The sequence below is a fragment of the Brettanomyces bruxellensis genome, chromosome 8 (genome assembly GCF_011074885.1).
Source record: "Brettanomyces bruxellensis chromosome 8, complete sequence".
NCBI lineage: Eukaryota > Fungi > Ascomycota > Pichiomycetes > Pichiales > Pichiaceae > Brettanomyces > Brettanomyces bruxellensis.
In genome coordinates, this window is record NC_054689.1 from 610,306 (window position 1) to 625,475 (window position 15,170).

At 37.4% G+C, this 15,170-nt stretch overlaps 7 protein-coding genes across 7 annotated transcripts; 5 read left to right on the forward strand and 2 right to left on the reverse strand.

The window, feature by feature from the left end:
- Nucleotides 1–2,209: 2,209 nt before the first annotated feature.
- On the reverse strand, nucleotides 2,210–3,670 carry BRETT_000471 (uncharacterized protein; the record flags this gene model as incomplete). The annotated part of the gene is made up of 1 exon (XM_041279036.1): nucleotides 2,210–3,670. The coding sequence occupies one exon, from the start codon at nucleotides 3,668–3,670 to the stop codon at nucleotides 2,210–2,212; it is 1,461 nt and encodes a 486-aa protein (XP_041137250.1).
- A 575-nt stretch (nucleotides 3,671–4,245) lies between these two features.
- On the forward strand, nucleotides 4,246–5,298 carry BRETT_000472 (uncharacterized protein; the record flags this gene model as incomplete). Its single annotated transcript, XM_041279037.1, has 1 exon — nucleotides 4,246–5,298. One exon carries the CDS (start codon nucleotides 4,246–4,248, stop codon nucleotides 5,296–5,298), a length of 1,053 nt encoding a protein of 350 aa, XP_041137251.1.
- A 279-nt stretch (nucleotides 5,299–5,577) lies between these two features.
- Nucleotides 5,578–5,970, forward strand: BRETT_000473 (uncharacterized protein; the record flags this gene model as incomplete). The annotated part of the gene is made up of 1 exon (XM_041279038.1): nucleotides 5,578–5,970. The coding sequence occupies one exon, from the start codon at nucleotides 5,578–5,580 to the stop codon at nucleotides 5,968–5,970; it is 393 nt and encodes a 130-aa protein (XP_041137252.1).
- Nucleotides 5,971–6,698: 728 nt separating this feature from the next.
- BRETT_000474 (uncharacterized protein) lies at nucleotides 6,699–8,714 on the forward strand (the record flags this gene model as incomplete). The annotated part of the gene is made up of 1 exon (XM_041279039.1): nucleotides 6,699–8,714. The coding sequence occupies one exon, from the start codon at nucleotides 6,699–6,701 to the stop codon at nucleotides 8,712–8,714; it is 2,016 nt and encodes a 671-aa protein (XP_041137253.1).
- A 114-nt stretch (nucleotides 8,715–8,828) lies between these two features.
- BRETT_000475 (uncharacterized protein) lies at nucleotides 8,829–9,905 on the reverse strand (the record flags this gene model as incomplete). The annotated part of the gene is made up of 1 exon (XM_041279040.1): nucleotides 8,829–9,905. One exon carries the CDS (start codon nucleotides 9,903–9,905, stop codon nucleotides 8,829–8,831), a length of 1,077 nt encoding a protein of 358 aa, XP_041137254.1.
- Nucleotides 9,906–10,236: 331 nt separating this feature from the next.
- On the forward strand, nucleotides 10,237–13,269 carry BRETT_000476 (uncharacterized protein; the record flags this gene model as incomplete). Its single annotated transcript, XM_041279041.1, has 2 exons — nucleotides 10,237–11,932; nucleotides 12,791–13,269. The coding sequence occupies 2 exons, from the start codon at nucleotides 10,237–10,239 to the stop codon at nucleotides 13,267–13,269; spliced, it is 2,175 nt and encodes a 724-aa protein (XP_041137255.1).
- A 451-nt stretch (nucleotides 13,270–13,720) lies between these two features.
- BRETT_000477 (uncharacterized protein) lies at nucleotides 13,721–15,166 on the forward strand (the record flags this gene model as incomplete). The annotated part of the gene is made up of 1 exon (XM_041279042.1): nucleotides 13,721–15,166. The coding sequence occupies one exon, from the start codon at nucleotides 13,721–13,723 to the stop codon at nucleotides 15,164–15,166; it is 1,446 nt and encodes a 481-aa protein (XP_041137256.1).
- Nucleotides 15,167–15,170: the final 4 nt, after the last annotated feature.

Sequence of the window (15,170 nt, forward strand, 5' to 3'; positions counted from 1 at the left end):
AAAAAGGAAAATAAAGTGAGGTAATCATACATAAAAAAAAAAGATTTAATTCTCAGAAACAGAATTATGATCGCGCATAATTATTTTTTCTGCTGATTCCCTAACATACACAGTTAGTGCATTTTATCCAGGATTGTCTCTATTAGATATTATTCTAAATCTTCGTTATTTTAGAATAAGTTCAGATCTCAAAACAAATAAATCTAATGACATATAATAATAGATTACCTAATACTAGGTAATATTCTCATATGTCCGACAGCGGAAGTAATGTATAATGAAATAATCTACTAGTTTGTATTCACTAGGATATAGATAAAAGCACCCCTTTGTATATGTTTATAATTTGAAGTGTTATTATATTTATTTTAATGACTTGTTTTTTTATTTGTTTGTTTGTTTTTCTTATTTTTATCTTCTTGTTATATTTTCTCTTATTCTTATCTCTATTCTTCTTATTTCTCTTCTGTCTTCTTCTTATCTAAGCTGTTGCTTCTTCTTTCTTATCTTCATCTTGAGTTTTCCAAAAAGGCTAAATACTCATTTAATATTTTCTCGTTTTTCTGCTTAATAAAATATTTGCATCTCGTCGTCCAATTTTAATAAATAATTCGCTCATGTTGCTTCGCTCATAATATTACGTAACCATTTGGATAACACGTGACTTTTCCTTGTTCGATCCCTCACAATATTTAGGTAGGCACGGACATCTGTAGAGTAAGATTAATAAAGATTTGTATGTAATGGGCTTTGTGGAGTATATTATGACTTTATGTTGAAGGTAGCAGAGACTTTTGTCGGAGTTAAGAGAGACCTTATGAGTTATTCCCAGGCTTTAGCTATCAAACCCCTTCTTTAATAGAACTAATAAGAACCTAGCAGTCGGGGAGATTCAGACAATTGTAACGTCGGTTACCTTAGTGGGTGGATATAGATGTACCAAGTGGTCTGTGTGATAATGTTAATGCCTTTAACATTCTAACAATTGTGTAAGTATCACCATAGAAGAAAATGAATTTACTTCCTTTACTCTGTTACCATCAAAGTGGAGTCGAACTAGTTGTATTGCAAAATAGGCTATCGGGTCTCGTCCCTTCGTAGAAGAAACAAGTTATATAAAAAGAGGTAAAGGTAAAAATAAAAACGAAGATAAAGTGAAGTAATCATACGTAATATAAAAAAATATTTCATTTCCATAAATTTATTTTGCAAAAACAAACACTGCACGTTGTTATTTTTTTACTGATATACACGGCAGGAACATATTATACAAGATTCTCTCTAATAGATATTATTCTTGATTATCACTATTTAAGTATAAATTCAAATCTTAAAACAATTAATACTAATGGCATATAGTAACAATCCCTCAACTTTAGGTAATTTCGTATGTCCGATGCCAGTTTTCTAATACGAATGGGTGTAAATGTTATTAGTACCATGTGGAAGTACATTTAATGGATTGATAGATGCGTGGACATCTTCTGTCTCACAAAAGAAGGTGTAACATTTATTTTGTAGAATCACTATAGGAGCGAAAGCAGACTAGTTGAATTTCAAAATAGCCTATTACAATATACTCATGCTTACAAGTACACGCACAAAAAATATTTAACGTAATACAACCTGAAGGAACCTAATTTACACATTTGTACATTTTTTCCAGGAAATATTACAATAAAATTATTCCAAAGTACTGAACTAAAAATTAGTTCATACTCAGAACAAAATAGTATTATTTGTATATAATAAGATTGACAAAAGGTAATAATAATATCATATGTCAAGTGACAATTAATATATATATTGTCCATAATTTATATCATTAGATGACTGGAGGAGGGTGAACAGTTATTTCATAGTTATTTATGACTCTAGAAAAGATCAAAATTAATATTTGCTGACAGTTCATTATTGAATCCAAAACCACCCATTTTTATTGAAACAAAATTGATTTGATTAAGATTAACATTCTTTTAGCATTTACGCTCACTCCTTTTTCTTTCGCCCTTGGTTCTCATTGTTTTAATTTATTTGTAATTGGGAAAACTTCCGACACCAATATTGTCGAAGAAGAGTAGAAACCTGATAGGATATATACGGAAGGATTAAAAAGTAACAGCAATTAGAGCATACTTTCAATTTGGGAATGTACATATGTACGTTAAGAGAAAGGAAAAATACAGATGAAGGAATAAAGTGCAAACGATTAGTATTTGTATCTGAAGGTTGGATCCATGAACTCCATGATCTCTTCCTTCTCGGAATCAGTACTTTTGGTTGCAGGTAGAACGGCACTTTCAGCTAGTTTTTCTAGCTTTTTGTTACTATGAATCCAACTAAACCTCATAATAACGGCCAAGCAAGCACTTATACAGTAACACACAATCCAGGAAAGGAATGCATGTGGGTAATGTGGAGCATCCTTAGCTCTGAAAAGTTGGGGTCCTGCAATGTTACAGGCACAGTAAACAATGAAGACGGCACTATTAACCACAGATCTTCTGGTGTTACCCTTGAAGTTGGATGCAGTCATACCCAATAGAAGAGGTGTAATTGCAGGCTGCACATCCACTAGGAAGTATCCAAGTAACTTGACACCTTTGGCTTGACCCTTGTAAATAAGACAACCTCCAACAAGAGAGAAAACAACAACGATCAAGATAACGTAACATCTCGAATTCTTGAAATGCGAAGCCAAGTAACCAGCAAATGTTATACAGAACCAGGTAAACACAGAGAGTGCCAAGTTGATCAAAGTACTCTGAATGGAGGTAAATCCAAAACTATCAAGAATGATATAACCATAACTAATAACACCAGAATTTGGGAGAATAGATGAAGCGATGGCAACTAGGATAAGCCAGACATTAACATCAGTGACACAAGATTTAGCTTGCTCCCAGTCCCATTTCTTCTCAACTTCAGAAGTGCTCATTTCTTCCTTATAATATTTCTTTTCTGAAGAATCGAAAAAGCGAGCTTTGGAAGGAGTATCCGGTAGGAAGAAGAGGATGACAAAACTCCAAACGAAAGCAAGACATCCATAACAAATAAACAAATATCTCCATGGCATCAATGCACCACCAGCATGGCCAATACCAAAGGCAATGAGAGAACTTATGACACCGCCAATATCGTTACCAGCAAAATATATGTTGGTTCTAAAGGCACCCTGCTGTTGAGTCCACCACATGGTGGTCATGAAAACGAATGTAGGAGAAACAAAACTCTCACAAAATCCTAGAACAAATCTAGCAACCATTAAACCTGCATAATTCTGGGAAGCTGCACTGCAGGCTAAAGTGATACCCCAGAAAAAGACAGCTGCGAAAATCAACTTTCCAAGAGGCACGATATGCAAAATACGCGCGGCTATAAAGTTACCAAGCATGAAACCAAAGTAGAAGATAGAGGAACACCATGAATAGTCTTGACCAACCAAATGTAGATCAGTCTTGACACCAAACACAGAACCGGAAGACAAGGCTAGCTTGTCCATGAATTGCATGCAATAGGTGATCATCATGATAGGTAGAACAATAAGGTCAACTTTCCACACCATTTTCTTAAGGTTCACGGCAGGTAGGGCCTCATTTACCAAAACGTGGTCCTCCGGAGACATATCCAAAGATTTGGTGTCTGTAGAGCTCGACTTCTTTTCTTCCATGATGTGTGGTTTACAGGTGGTATTGCAGTCGGATGGTTTCAGAAGGATCGACAGTGTATGCACCAGCAAAGAAGATGTAGAATAAACAACTAGACCTTTCTCGTCAAATTCAACATAGACAGAACAGTGGATATTTATAAGCCAAAGTATTAGATATTTGACTCCCTTTTCATTTGCTGATAATCCTTATCAGACTTATCAAGAAGTTCCATGAACTGACAAAATTTCCCGCAGGAAAATTTGCAAAAAAATGACTTAACAATGGAAAATTTACGCAATGAAATATTTTTTCGCTCAAAACGGTTATCAGCACACCAAACCTCGGCCGAGCTTTGGCTGAAGGGAAATAAGATCTAATTACTTTCGGGACTCCTCCCGTTTCAGAGTAATCAGAGTAAATATCAATTTTTGTTCGTATTCATGAGCACACGTATATAAATGAGTTGGCTTTTATTTGCTATTTTTTAGATCTCCTCGGTCTCATCCTATCTTATCATTCAATAAACCTGGAAAATTTCCTTTCGCCTCCTTATTTTAAGAAGACAGAAAAAAAAGCGAAATAAGATCTGTGGGAAATGTCGACCATTCAGATAAGGGCAGATAAACTCTACGAGATTTGTCACAACGTTCCTAAGGTTGAACTTCACTGTCATCTCTTTGGAACTATTCGTAAAGACACATTTTTGTATTTTAATGAAAGAGCAGGAAAGCCGTTCACAGACGAAGAGATTCTGGCTTTTTATATAAGAGGAGAGAAACCAGTTGGTGTTTTAAAAGCTTTCAGAACATTAGATGCCAAGCTTATCAAGTATCCAAAAGACTTATACAGACTGACATATGAGTACCTTGAAGATGCGCATACACATAATATTTTGTATACTGAAATTTCATGGAATCCTACTGGTACAGCATTGAAATCTGGTATTTCATTCAAGGATGCACAGAAAGCAATAGTGGATGCTATTGACGATGCTGAAAAGAAAATCGGAATTCAAGGAAGGCTTATATGTGCAATAGATAGAGCTGATACAGGTGAAAAGGCAGTTGAGATGGTTGATTGGATGCTAGAGAACCCAGATCCTCATACAATTGGAATTGGTATAGACTATAGAGAAACGGACAGGGGTCCCGAACTTTTCCACGATGCATATGTCAAGGCCAAGAAGCATGGATATAAACTGACTGCACACGCTGGTGAGTATGAATCACCTTGGCAAAATGTTGACTACGTGGTCAATACATTGCATGTTGATCGAGTTGATCACGGATATTCAATGCTTCATAACCCAAAATTGGTCGAGCAGCTTGTCAGCGAAAAGAAGGTTATTACTGTTGTTCCTACAAATTCATACTATCTACGTAATTTTACGCCAGAAGAATGGGCACAGAAGCATCCAATCAGGAAGATGATTAAGCTTGGCTTGAGGATTCATCCTAATACAGATGACCCAACACTTCACGATTCAGATTCCACCAAGGACTGGATGATGATGGTCAGTTGCTTTGGTGCTACAATTTCTGACCTTGAAACATTCTCCTTAAATGGTGTCGACGGCTGTTGGGCACCTGAGGAAAAGAAGGAGGAATTGCGTGCAGCAATCACACAATTCTTCGAAAAATATCTATAGGCATAACTAAACTTAATTTATAGAAACAAATCTTCTGTTTATCTGATCTGAAAAAACTATATTCAGTAAACACATCCGTACACCAAACATGACATGTAGTACCGCAGGATACACAAACATGAAAAAAAAGACAGGTCAGGTCGGTGATGTCAGTCCAAGAAAAGTCTCTTTTTTTATTTCTGGACTTCGAACTCAATTGCGCTCAAATTACATTCATTTTTGCAAAGACAAGTGTACATACCAGTCAGACGGAAAGGAATATACTGTCAATTTTAAAACATGCCATCGGTACCAGTATTGAAGTTTCATGCGGGAAAGGTTGATTTCAACGAGCAGACAGGAATCTATACTCCGAACTCTGTCAAAGGAGAAATAATACTTCAACCAAGTGAAGAGGGTGAAGGCTTTTACAGCTTTAAATGGAGTCCCAGGGATGACACAGTTTCTGGTGTGGAAAGCGAAGATCTTCTTTTAATAGCAGATGATGTTGCCTGGAGACACGTGAAATCATGCAAAACAGGAAGAGTTTACATGCTGCTGTTCTTGAGCTCAGGCGCCAAACACATGTATTGGATGCAAGATGATAATGGCGAGGAAGATGACCCATCAAAGGAGACAGAAAAGGACAAGAAGATCTTTGAAAAATTCCATGAGCTTTTCCATACTTCGTGAAAGAAATGGATAAGTGAGGAGGAGAATCAGACAGGAAAGAAAGTTATACGAAATGAAAATAAACCGAACACACAGACTGGAACTATGATAAATCATCACATGGAACAGATCAGGTGAATTGAAGGGGCCATACAGAACTTTTGCTATTTTTTTTTACTAGAATATGTGATTCCTCACATCAATATAGATGGCAATAATGAAGATTCCTCTGCCTTGCGAAACACCAAATGTGGTTTAGTTTTCTGCAATAATACTACGGATCACATTTGACGTCTGAAACTATGTTAATTCTTTGAATTAATTATATAATTGCTTTTATGGTTCACAATAAGCGCCGGAATAAACAAAATGCATTTTGTATCTGTTCGTAAGGAAAAAATAAAAGTAGGAAAGAAAAACAGTAAAAAAAAAAAAAATTTGGCAGAATCAGACAAAATCTGATTTAGTCCTGTTTCACTAATCCCCTTCCAAGAAATACATAAATATGGGCTTGCTTTACCAATTAGCAAACAGTAAAATTACATTTGAATAATTCGGCGCAATTAGTCAGGGAAACCTAATCGACCATACATATTTTCAGTACCAGGCGTTCTGCCCTGTATTTTGAGATCTGCTATTTTACTTCCGAGGGGTAGATAATAAATACACACCAAGCACATAGTATACCGGATAGCAATTTATCATTTAATAGTATCCCAGGCATTAACACAGAAAGACAAACTGCAAGCATGAGTAGAAATAGCTCTATTATGCGGAAAGCATCGAGCGAGAATGTTGTCTCAATGGAAACATCAGAGGCAACAATGGAACAACAATACAAAATATGTCCATATGGATGTTGTAAAACTGAAAGTATAACAGGCTACGTTTTTCAGAAAGGTTTCATGGAGGGGCTTTATTCCGATGTCAGGGTGAATGCATTTGGGAAATCATATAAATTACACAAACTTTTCCTTGAAAGAAGTCCTTACTTTAAGTCATTGTTCGGCTGGTCAACAGATAGTGATAGTGAGGAATCGGGGAGTTATGAGATCAATGATGACGTGAGAGAGAACGGTGATGGATCCAATCTTTACACGCTTAGCTTTGATGATGATGAGGAATGTACACAAAAGAGTTTTGAGCTTGCATTGGCAAGATTGTATGGGTCAGCCAACATTGAAGAGGAAAATAAAATACCGTACAACATGATTGCAGTAGGGCAATATCTTGCAATTAGTGACATTGTTTGCACGGCCACCGATTACATAGTAAAGCAAATGGACATGAGCAACATTTCGGAGAACTTGAGGTTTGCTACAGCTAACAATTACGGATCTGCTAGCGAGAGAATTATTCAGAATGGCAAGGGAATTCTATGTGCAGATGGCTGGGAATATGGACCAGCAAAATGGGATGAGATCCCGGAGTCAGTAATTGCCGAAATTGTTGGTGAGGACTATTTCTTTGTTCCGACTGAATGGGATAGGTGCATTTTTATCATAAAGCTTATAGAAAGGCGGTTGATGGTTTCTCCCACTGATAGGGAGAAAGTTAAACTTCTTCGTAAAGCTTTAAACGAGAAAATTCACTTTTGCCACATGACGCCGGATCAACTCCAGGAACTGGAATTGCTACGAGATGCAAACGGTGCCCATTACATAAACCCCCAAGTTCTTCACAATGCTCTTTGGAGGGCCATGCAGATTAAAAGACTAGTTTTGGAAGCACCAAACGTTCCACAACTTGAAAATGTCGTCACCAATCCAGTTCCACCAACTGAAGACTCAGTATGGTATAAGGTTCCCCAAAAGGATGACACAATATCTGGACTTCCTGCAGAGCTGGATGAACTTTTATATACCAATGAGCCAACTATTTCTAACAATCAGGAGGCGCTTAAGGGTGATGGAAATGCAAAATCGACTCAAGGTAGACACATGGAAGAGCAAGACAGTCTGAAAAGGTATTGCTGGACGAAATTTCCTTCATTTAGGTTCTCCGTTTCGTTTGCAAACGTTTCCGATCTTTTGCCTAACAGAAGAGTATACGCAAAAACCTTCTGGTATGCCGGATCGTACTGGAACCTCTATCTACAAAAAAATCGGATCTCTTCTCGACACTCATACCAAGTTGGTGTTTACCTTCATAGAGCAAGCAGTTCGTCTTTATCATCTCCACCCAAAAACGGCCTTGTTAATCCAGATATATATGCAGATAATATCAATTACAAGACTGGTCCAATCAGATACAGCGCTAACTCATCACTGGAGACGACTAACGAACTAGAAACGCCTGCAAATGCATCATCTTTATCGACACCTATTCCTATGAAGCCTGATTCGGACTCAGGCGCCTCATCGATGGATTCGACCAGAATAATTACCAACACGGATCAGAACGAACTAAAAGAGCATATCAGCGAGGATCCACTAACAGCTTTTAGTGAGATGTCTATATCAGGTAACTACAACGAAATGAGCCCCAAGAAAATGGGCTACACAAATGGAAAATCCGGAAAAAGCATTCCAGGAACGAACTACGAGGACCACAGAGATTCAATCAGAGTATACTTCGTTATATTCACGCCATCAAGGCGGATGAAGCCTACAATTGCTTCGTTTCTATCTGTCCCGAATGACTTCAGCAGATCGCAAAGCTGGGGGTGGAAAAGCAACAGCATGTGCGTTTTTAATGAAGATGGCACTTTCCCTGCCAACCACAGCCCACATCTCAAATTCATGATTGTGCTCGGAAATGTTTGAAGGCAGAAGTCAAGCAAACTAAAACCAACAATTGCAAGCATATGTTATGTATAAGATGCCAATGAATAAATTTAAATGAATGAATTTAAATGAATGAATTACCAGACAAACATTTCAGCGCCATTCCACGGACCATGAAAGTTCTTTACACGGCCTGAAAATTGTCAACTCAATTCCATTGTAGCATAACTTCTCGGGAATCTGAACCGGCTTCTTCACCAAGTAACATCTATCTTTGCATGCTAGCTTTGATTCGTCATCCATGCCATAGAACCTGCTTCCAAACTTGGAAACAAAGTTTTTCAGCATATCGAGCTTGCCATTTCTTTCAAATAGCTCCGCTAGATATGAAAGCACGTATGGCTGGGTGTAAACACCAGCAGCTATCTTATTGAATGTACACTTCTTCGATATTTCATGGGGTGCAGAGTCGGAGCCAAATATGAAGTATGACTTTCCTGAGGTTGCAGCCCTAACAAGAGCATCACGATCTTCGGCAAACTTAGCAACAGGCTTGCAATAATTCACAGGGTTCCCCGTCCAGTCATCGATTGTTAGAAATAGGTGATGTGCCGTTATTGAACCAACAACAGTAGGAATTTCTCCTTTTTTCAAGTCCTTGTTGATTTCACTTATAGCATGAATTGCAGCCCTTGTTGTACAATGCTCCAAGACGATTCTAAGGCGAGGAAAGTCACGATGAATGGCAAACAAGGCAGGAAGAAATTTTGGCTCTGCGTTAATCACATTGATACCTTCACTTTGAATGGATGGTCGTTCACCATGAAGATTGAGCACCAATCCGGTGTCCTGCATCACTTTGAAGATTGGGTAGAAGCGAGAGAAGTCACTAGGATCGATTCCCGCGCCAGAGTTCGTAGTAACGCCTGCTGGATAGCATTTAATACCCTGAATAGCACCCAGTTTAGCAGCTTTATAAACTACCTCCGGAGTCAATACTTTCGATAGATAAAATGTCATCAGGAATGTCGTCTTTGGAGAAATTCGCTGAAGCTCTGCCTTGTACTTCTGGACTCTCTCAATATCAGTAACTGGGGGTGTTAAATTTGGCATCACATAGGCTATCGACATTCCTCCTTTTCTAACTGCAGGAGTCACAGCAGCAGTCATTTCACCCTGCCGGAGATGCACGTGATAATCTGCTGGATGCCCAAGGTCTATTTCTAACATTGTGATGAAGGAAACGTTAAGGAAATCTAGGAACTGTAACTGTTCTAACAATGACTGTATGCTTGTTTATTTTTACTAGAGAAGCTTTTTCTGTACGCTGCTTAGAAAAAGAGAAAGCACGATAGGTTGCTTATTTTTGAGATCTGAATCATGAAAAATTTCACCACTACAAAAAAAAAAAAAAAAGAGATAAAATAAATCATCCAGGTTTTCCTAACTACCTTTAAAATTGATTCTCCTACCACGGAATAACGGGCCAGGCTTTCTCAGCTGCACACAGAAAAAGCCTTTGCAATTAAACTATAACAAAAAAGTTTATGGTGGAAGCAGAATGTCTGAAGTCTTACCACCAGCACTTTCAAGCACACAGGATGCTGATATAGAATTTGCCAAAACCAAAGATATATCGAAAGATATTCCCAGGGGGAGATTAGGACCTATAAATTCACAAAAGGCCAGAGAATCAGCAGACCAATTGTATTCACTTTTGAAAGAGTACTACTCGGTCGATAAAACAGCGCAGTACTTGAATCAAAAAACAAATTCAGGAGATTACAAATTCAAGGAGGTAGCATTGCAGTTCCCAGATGATCTTGTACGAGATTCAGCGATAGTATGCCAACTTCTTCAAGAGTCAATATCTGGAGACAGGAGAGTTTGGGTGTTGGCAGATACATCCTATTCTCCATGTTGCATTGATGAGGTTGCTGGAGAGCATGTTGGCGCCGATCTGATTCTCCATTTTGGAGAGGCATGTTTAAATCCCGTGGAAAAAGTGAATTCTGCTTACATCTTTGGAAAACCATATTTGGACACAGCTAAAGTTATCGAGCTTTTCAGAAAGCAGTACTCGAACAAAGAGGATAAGATTTGTATAATGACAGACACTCAATATAGTCTTCATTTGCATGATATTTATGTTATCCTCAAGAAAGAGTATCCAAACTTGGTCTTCGCAGATGTTGATTTGCAGAAAAGCGGCTCCAATTCGTTAGTGATAGACAGAGAAGTGACGGAAAGGGAACCGGGACTCAGCGCATATGATCTTTCTCGGATAATATACGGGTTAAATGCAGATCAGATTTTATCTGTTGGTGAAGATGACGACTATTCAACAATTACCCAAGATTACAGTCTTTTCTATATTGGAGTGCCACCAGATCCAAAGCTCATTCTTCTATCGACCAAATTTTCAAGCCTTGCTGTTGTCGATCCAGTTACCTTAGACGTTTCAGGTAACAGAACACCATCACTGTCAAGACGTTACAGGTTTATGATGATCGCTCGTAATGCTTCTACCATTGGTATTTTAGTGAATACACTTTCACTAGAGAACACCAGAAAGCTTTTGAATAAAGTTGTGAAATGGATAAAAAATGCTGGAAAGAAGCATTACATGTTTGTGGTTGGTAAACCAAATGTTGCTAAGCTTGCAAACTTTGATACAATCGATGTTTGGTGCATTTTGGGGTGTGGCCAATCGGGTATTGTAATAGATTCCTATGGTGATTATTACAAACCAATAATTACTCCTTATGAGCTTCAGTTGGCCTTGCTGCCCGAAGTGACCTGGACAGGTAAGTGGATTGTTGACTTTAAGGAAGTTATGAGCCAACCCGATTACGAAGAAGAAGAAAAGGAAAAGGATATTGTGGGTAAAGCAAAGGAAAGCAACAAACGTGACGAAGATAAAGATGAATATGCTCCAGAATTTGATCCAGTTACTGGCAAATTAGTTGCATCTAGGCCACTCAGGCAGCTCAAACATTTAGAAATCGAACTAAGTGATCAAAGAGAAACCATTGAAGGCTCAAATGATGAAAAATCGCTTGCCACAAGGCTTTCTTCTGAACTCTCCATCGGAAACACCATTTCAACATCCGTGTCACAATTACAGAATCACACGTGGACAGGCTTGGGAAGTGATTATAAACAGCAGGAGGAAGATGAACAAGGATCTTTTTCAGAAGAAGGTGCTAAAGTTGAAGAAGGACGTAGTGGAATTGCCAGAGATTACGATTATGATCGTAAGACTAAAGGCAATACTAACAATTGAAAAGTGAGAACTTTAGTTTTTTTTATAGATAAAAGTACTTCATCAATATAGAACCGCGTACTGCATGTATGGTGATATTGAATGTTGACCGTAAATTTAATGAGATAATTGCCAATAATTCGTGTACATATTTTGACAACGAAGTATAATGATACATGGGGGGGGGGGTGTACTCTAATTTTCGTTTATATTTAATTAACACTAGATGAAAATTTGTATTAATGTACTGAAAATGAAACCAAATTTTCAAAGGTCTAAGTACCATTTATTGATTGATGAACTTGGAAATACGTAAATGACATCTTCAAATACACCACGAAGGACTTGCGCTTCGCATATTATTGACCTCGCCTTCTGAAAAAGCTGCAATATTTCAATGTATTAATAAATATTGCATTCAATGTATAGTACTTTAAATCATCGTTATGTGTAGTATGCATCTAATATGGTTGCAAAATATCTAAATGCTTTTTATAAAGACGTTGTGCTGATCTACTATAAGGAAATCCTCAAATTTCACCCTCTTGCGTCATAAAATTTCCTACTCCGAATTTTTGCATTGCTGAAATTCTCAGATGACACTGGCAGAAAGAAAGAATAATCTTTTATAGAGAAAGGGTCATACTTATTGCTTATCATTAATATTGCTGCAACAACGTAGGGACATTTTTTAAAAAGGATACATAATTTAGCAAACAATGGGTAATATTCCATCCAATTTACTTGACGACCTTTCTGAAGGCACAAATTGTAAGCATTTCCTGTTGCGTGAATTCTGATTTTTGACAAACGATTATACTAACTGCAATTTCAAACACAATTTTTTCAGTCGGATCTGATGAAATAGATAGATTGGCAAAGCGATTCATGAAGTTGGATAAGGACAACTCTGGTGCTATTGACAAAGATGAGTTTCTTTCTATACCCGGAATTGGCCAAAATCCTCTTGCCAAGCGTGTTATAGACATATTTGATGAAAACAAGGGTGGAGATATCGATTTTAGGGAATTCGTCACAGGGTTATCTACATTCAGTTCCAGTGGGTCGGTGGATGACAAACTAAAGTTCCTGTTTAAGGTTTACGATATAGATAATGACGGATATATTTCAAATGGTGAACTTTTCTTAGTTCTCCGAATGATGGTCGCTAGCTCTTTATCGGACGTACAATTACAGCAGCTTGTAGATAGAACTATAATGGAAAGTGATGATGATGGCGATGGACGCCTTAGCTTTGCAGAATTCAAAAAAATAATTGAAAGCACGACAGATGTTACAAAGAAACTCTCTTTGGGAGATAAAATATAAGGAGAAGCATAATGTTACATTGGTGTATATAATAAGTGGCAATTCCTCTTTGCAAGTATATTATCTTTTAGTGTAGTTGTATAGTGTAGGATCTTCAATTAGACAGATAGCCATCATTGATTTGCTTATTTGGCAAAAGAGATAAGTCCGGAAAATCATGCTTTATAATATATATATATACACCAATTTTTGGTTCACAGACACCAACATTCATGCTGATGTTTGAATGCCTGAAGGAAGCATATAGAAAGGCAAGTACTCTAGAAGAAATGTATGCCGCTAGAATATTTACTTTGATTTCATTGCATTTAGAAACGCAATTGTTCATTTTTTTTTATTTCTTTTTTTTCCGTCTCAGCTGATGGAGCACGGCTACAATAAACGCGACTGATCAGCTTTTCCCCTGATCTTACGATAAGAACGATAAGGGCGTCAACGACGAAAACATATTATGAGCCATATTTTGGTTGAACAAATATTTCTAGAACCAAGATATATCATGGAAAATAGATATGCCAATAAAGAAAGCACTGAAAGCTATATGAAAGGACCAAAATTGGAACAGGGACAATCCAATAATGCGGATATGCAAGATGATAAGGATAAAAACCTGGAACATTCCTTTATATTATCGGCAATGAAGAGTCTTATGCTAATGCCTAGATCCCCTTCATCAAAGACACCAAATATTTCAAATGTTAGTAGAGAAAACATCAAAAGAGAGGAGGTCTCTTATTTGGAGGCTTTTAACGATCCAATTCATTTTCTCAAAGAACAAATAAATAAGCAAACAGCAGATTTAGGTGAGCTTGAGAAAACACACAAGGAAGAGCTATCTTCAGGAACAGGAAACGTGAATGTCAGGAGAATTGAGATTTTATCTGATTTTAAAGAGTTGGCACAAAGTAACCAGGCCATTAAAGAAATATATGCATCTAACGCAAAGACTAAACAGGAGTCATTAGATCGTCTAGTTGACCGGCAGAACAGAGAAAGGAAACTCTTGAAATCGATACGGGATATTGAAGAAAACACTGTAATTGGGAAGAACTACAAGATATTGAATGCAAAAATGGTTGAGATAGACAGTCAAATATTAGATCTAGAGAGAAAAGTACGATCTTTGAAACGTGAAAAAGAGCTGGTAGCAAAGCAACTAAGTGAAAACGAATCGTTGCTAGAGGTGAAAGTTAATGCATATAGGGAGGTGCTAGAGGGTACCTTGGAGGAAGAAAAACTGGATGTGAATAAACTTTATCAATCCGGAATTCTTCCGAAGGGCGAGTTACCAATTAGTGAGGTGATAGAAAATATAAGGTTGCAAATTGAAGCAGTGAAAGAGCTAGAAAGGAAATCCGAATTAAAGGAGTCTGGCTATCATAATTCATACGTATATCTTTCAGACATATTCGAGAGACTAACCGAACTGGAGGAGAAGATCATAACATTCATAAACGAAGGGAAAATAGAGTTGATTGAGTCACAACTTAGAGCTATGAAGAATTTTCTCCAGGAAAGAATGAAACAATGTGATCAGTACAATTTGGATGTGACAAAGCAGATAATACAGAACGAATTTGGCACAATACTGAGAGCATTAAGCATGATATCAAATGACTCAGTGTCTTCATCAAAGGAAGAGTTTGAAGAGATTGAGATACCAAAAATTACATTGCAAAATAAGGAGGAACATGTAGGCCATTCGAAGGACCAAACAGAGTCCTTTGATCAACTACAATCATCTATAGTAAGCACACATACTGGAGATAAGACACAACAAACAGGTCTCACTAATGTGGTTGCCCAGGGAAAGATGATATCAAAACCACAAAACGATAAGAAGTACTCTGCGATTCTCGAGAGGATGAGGAAAACCAAGGGTACTAAAAAAGATTAACAGC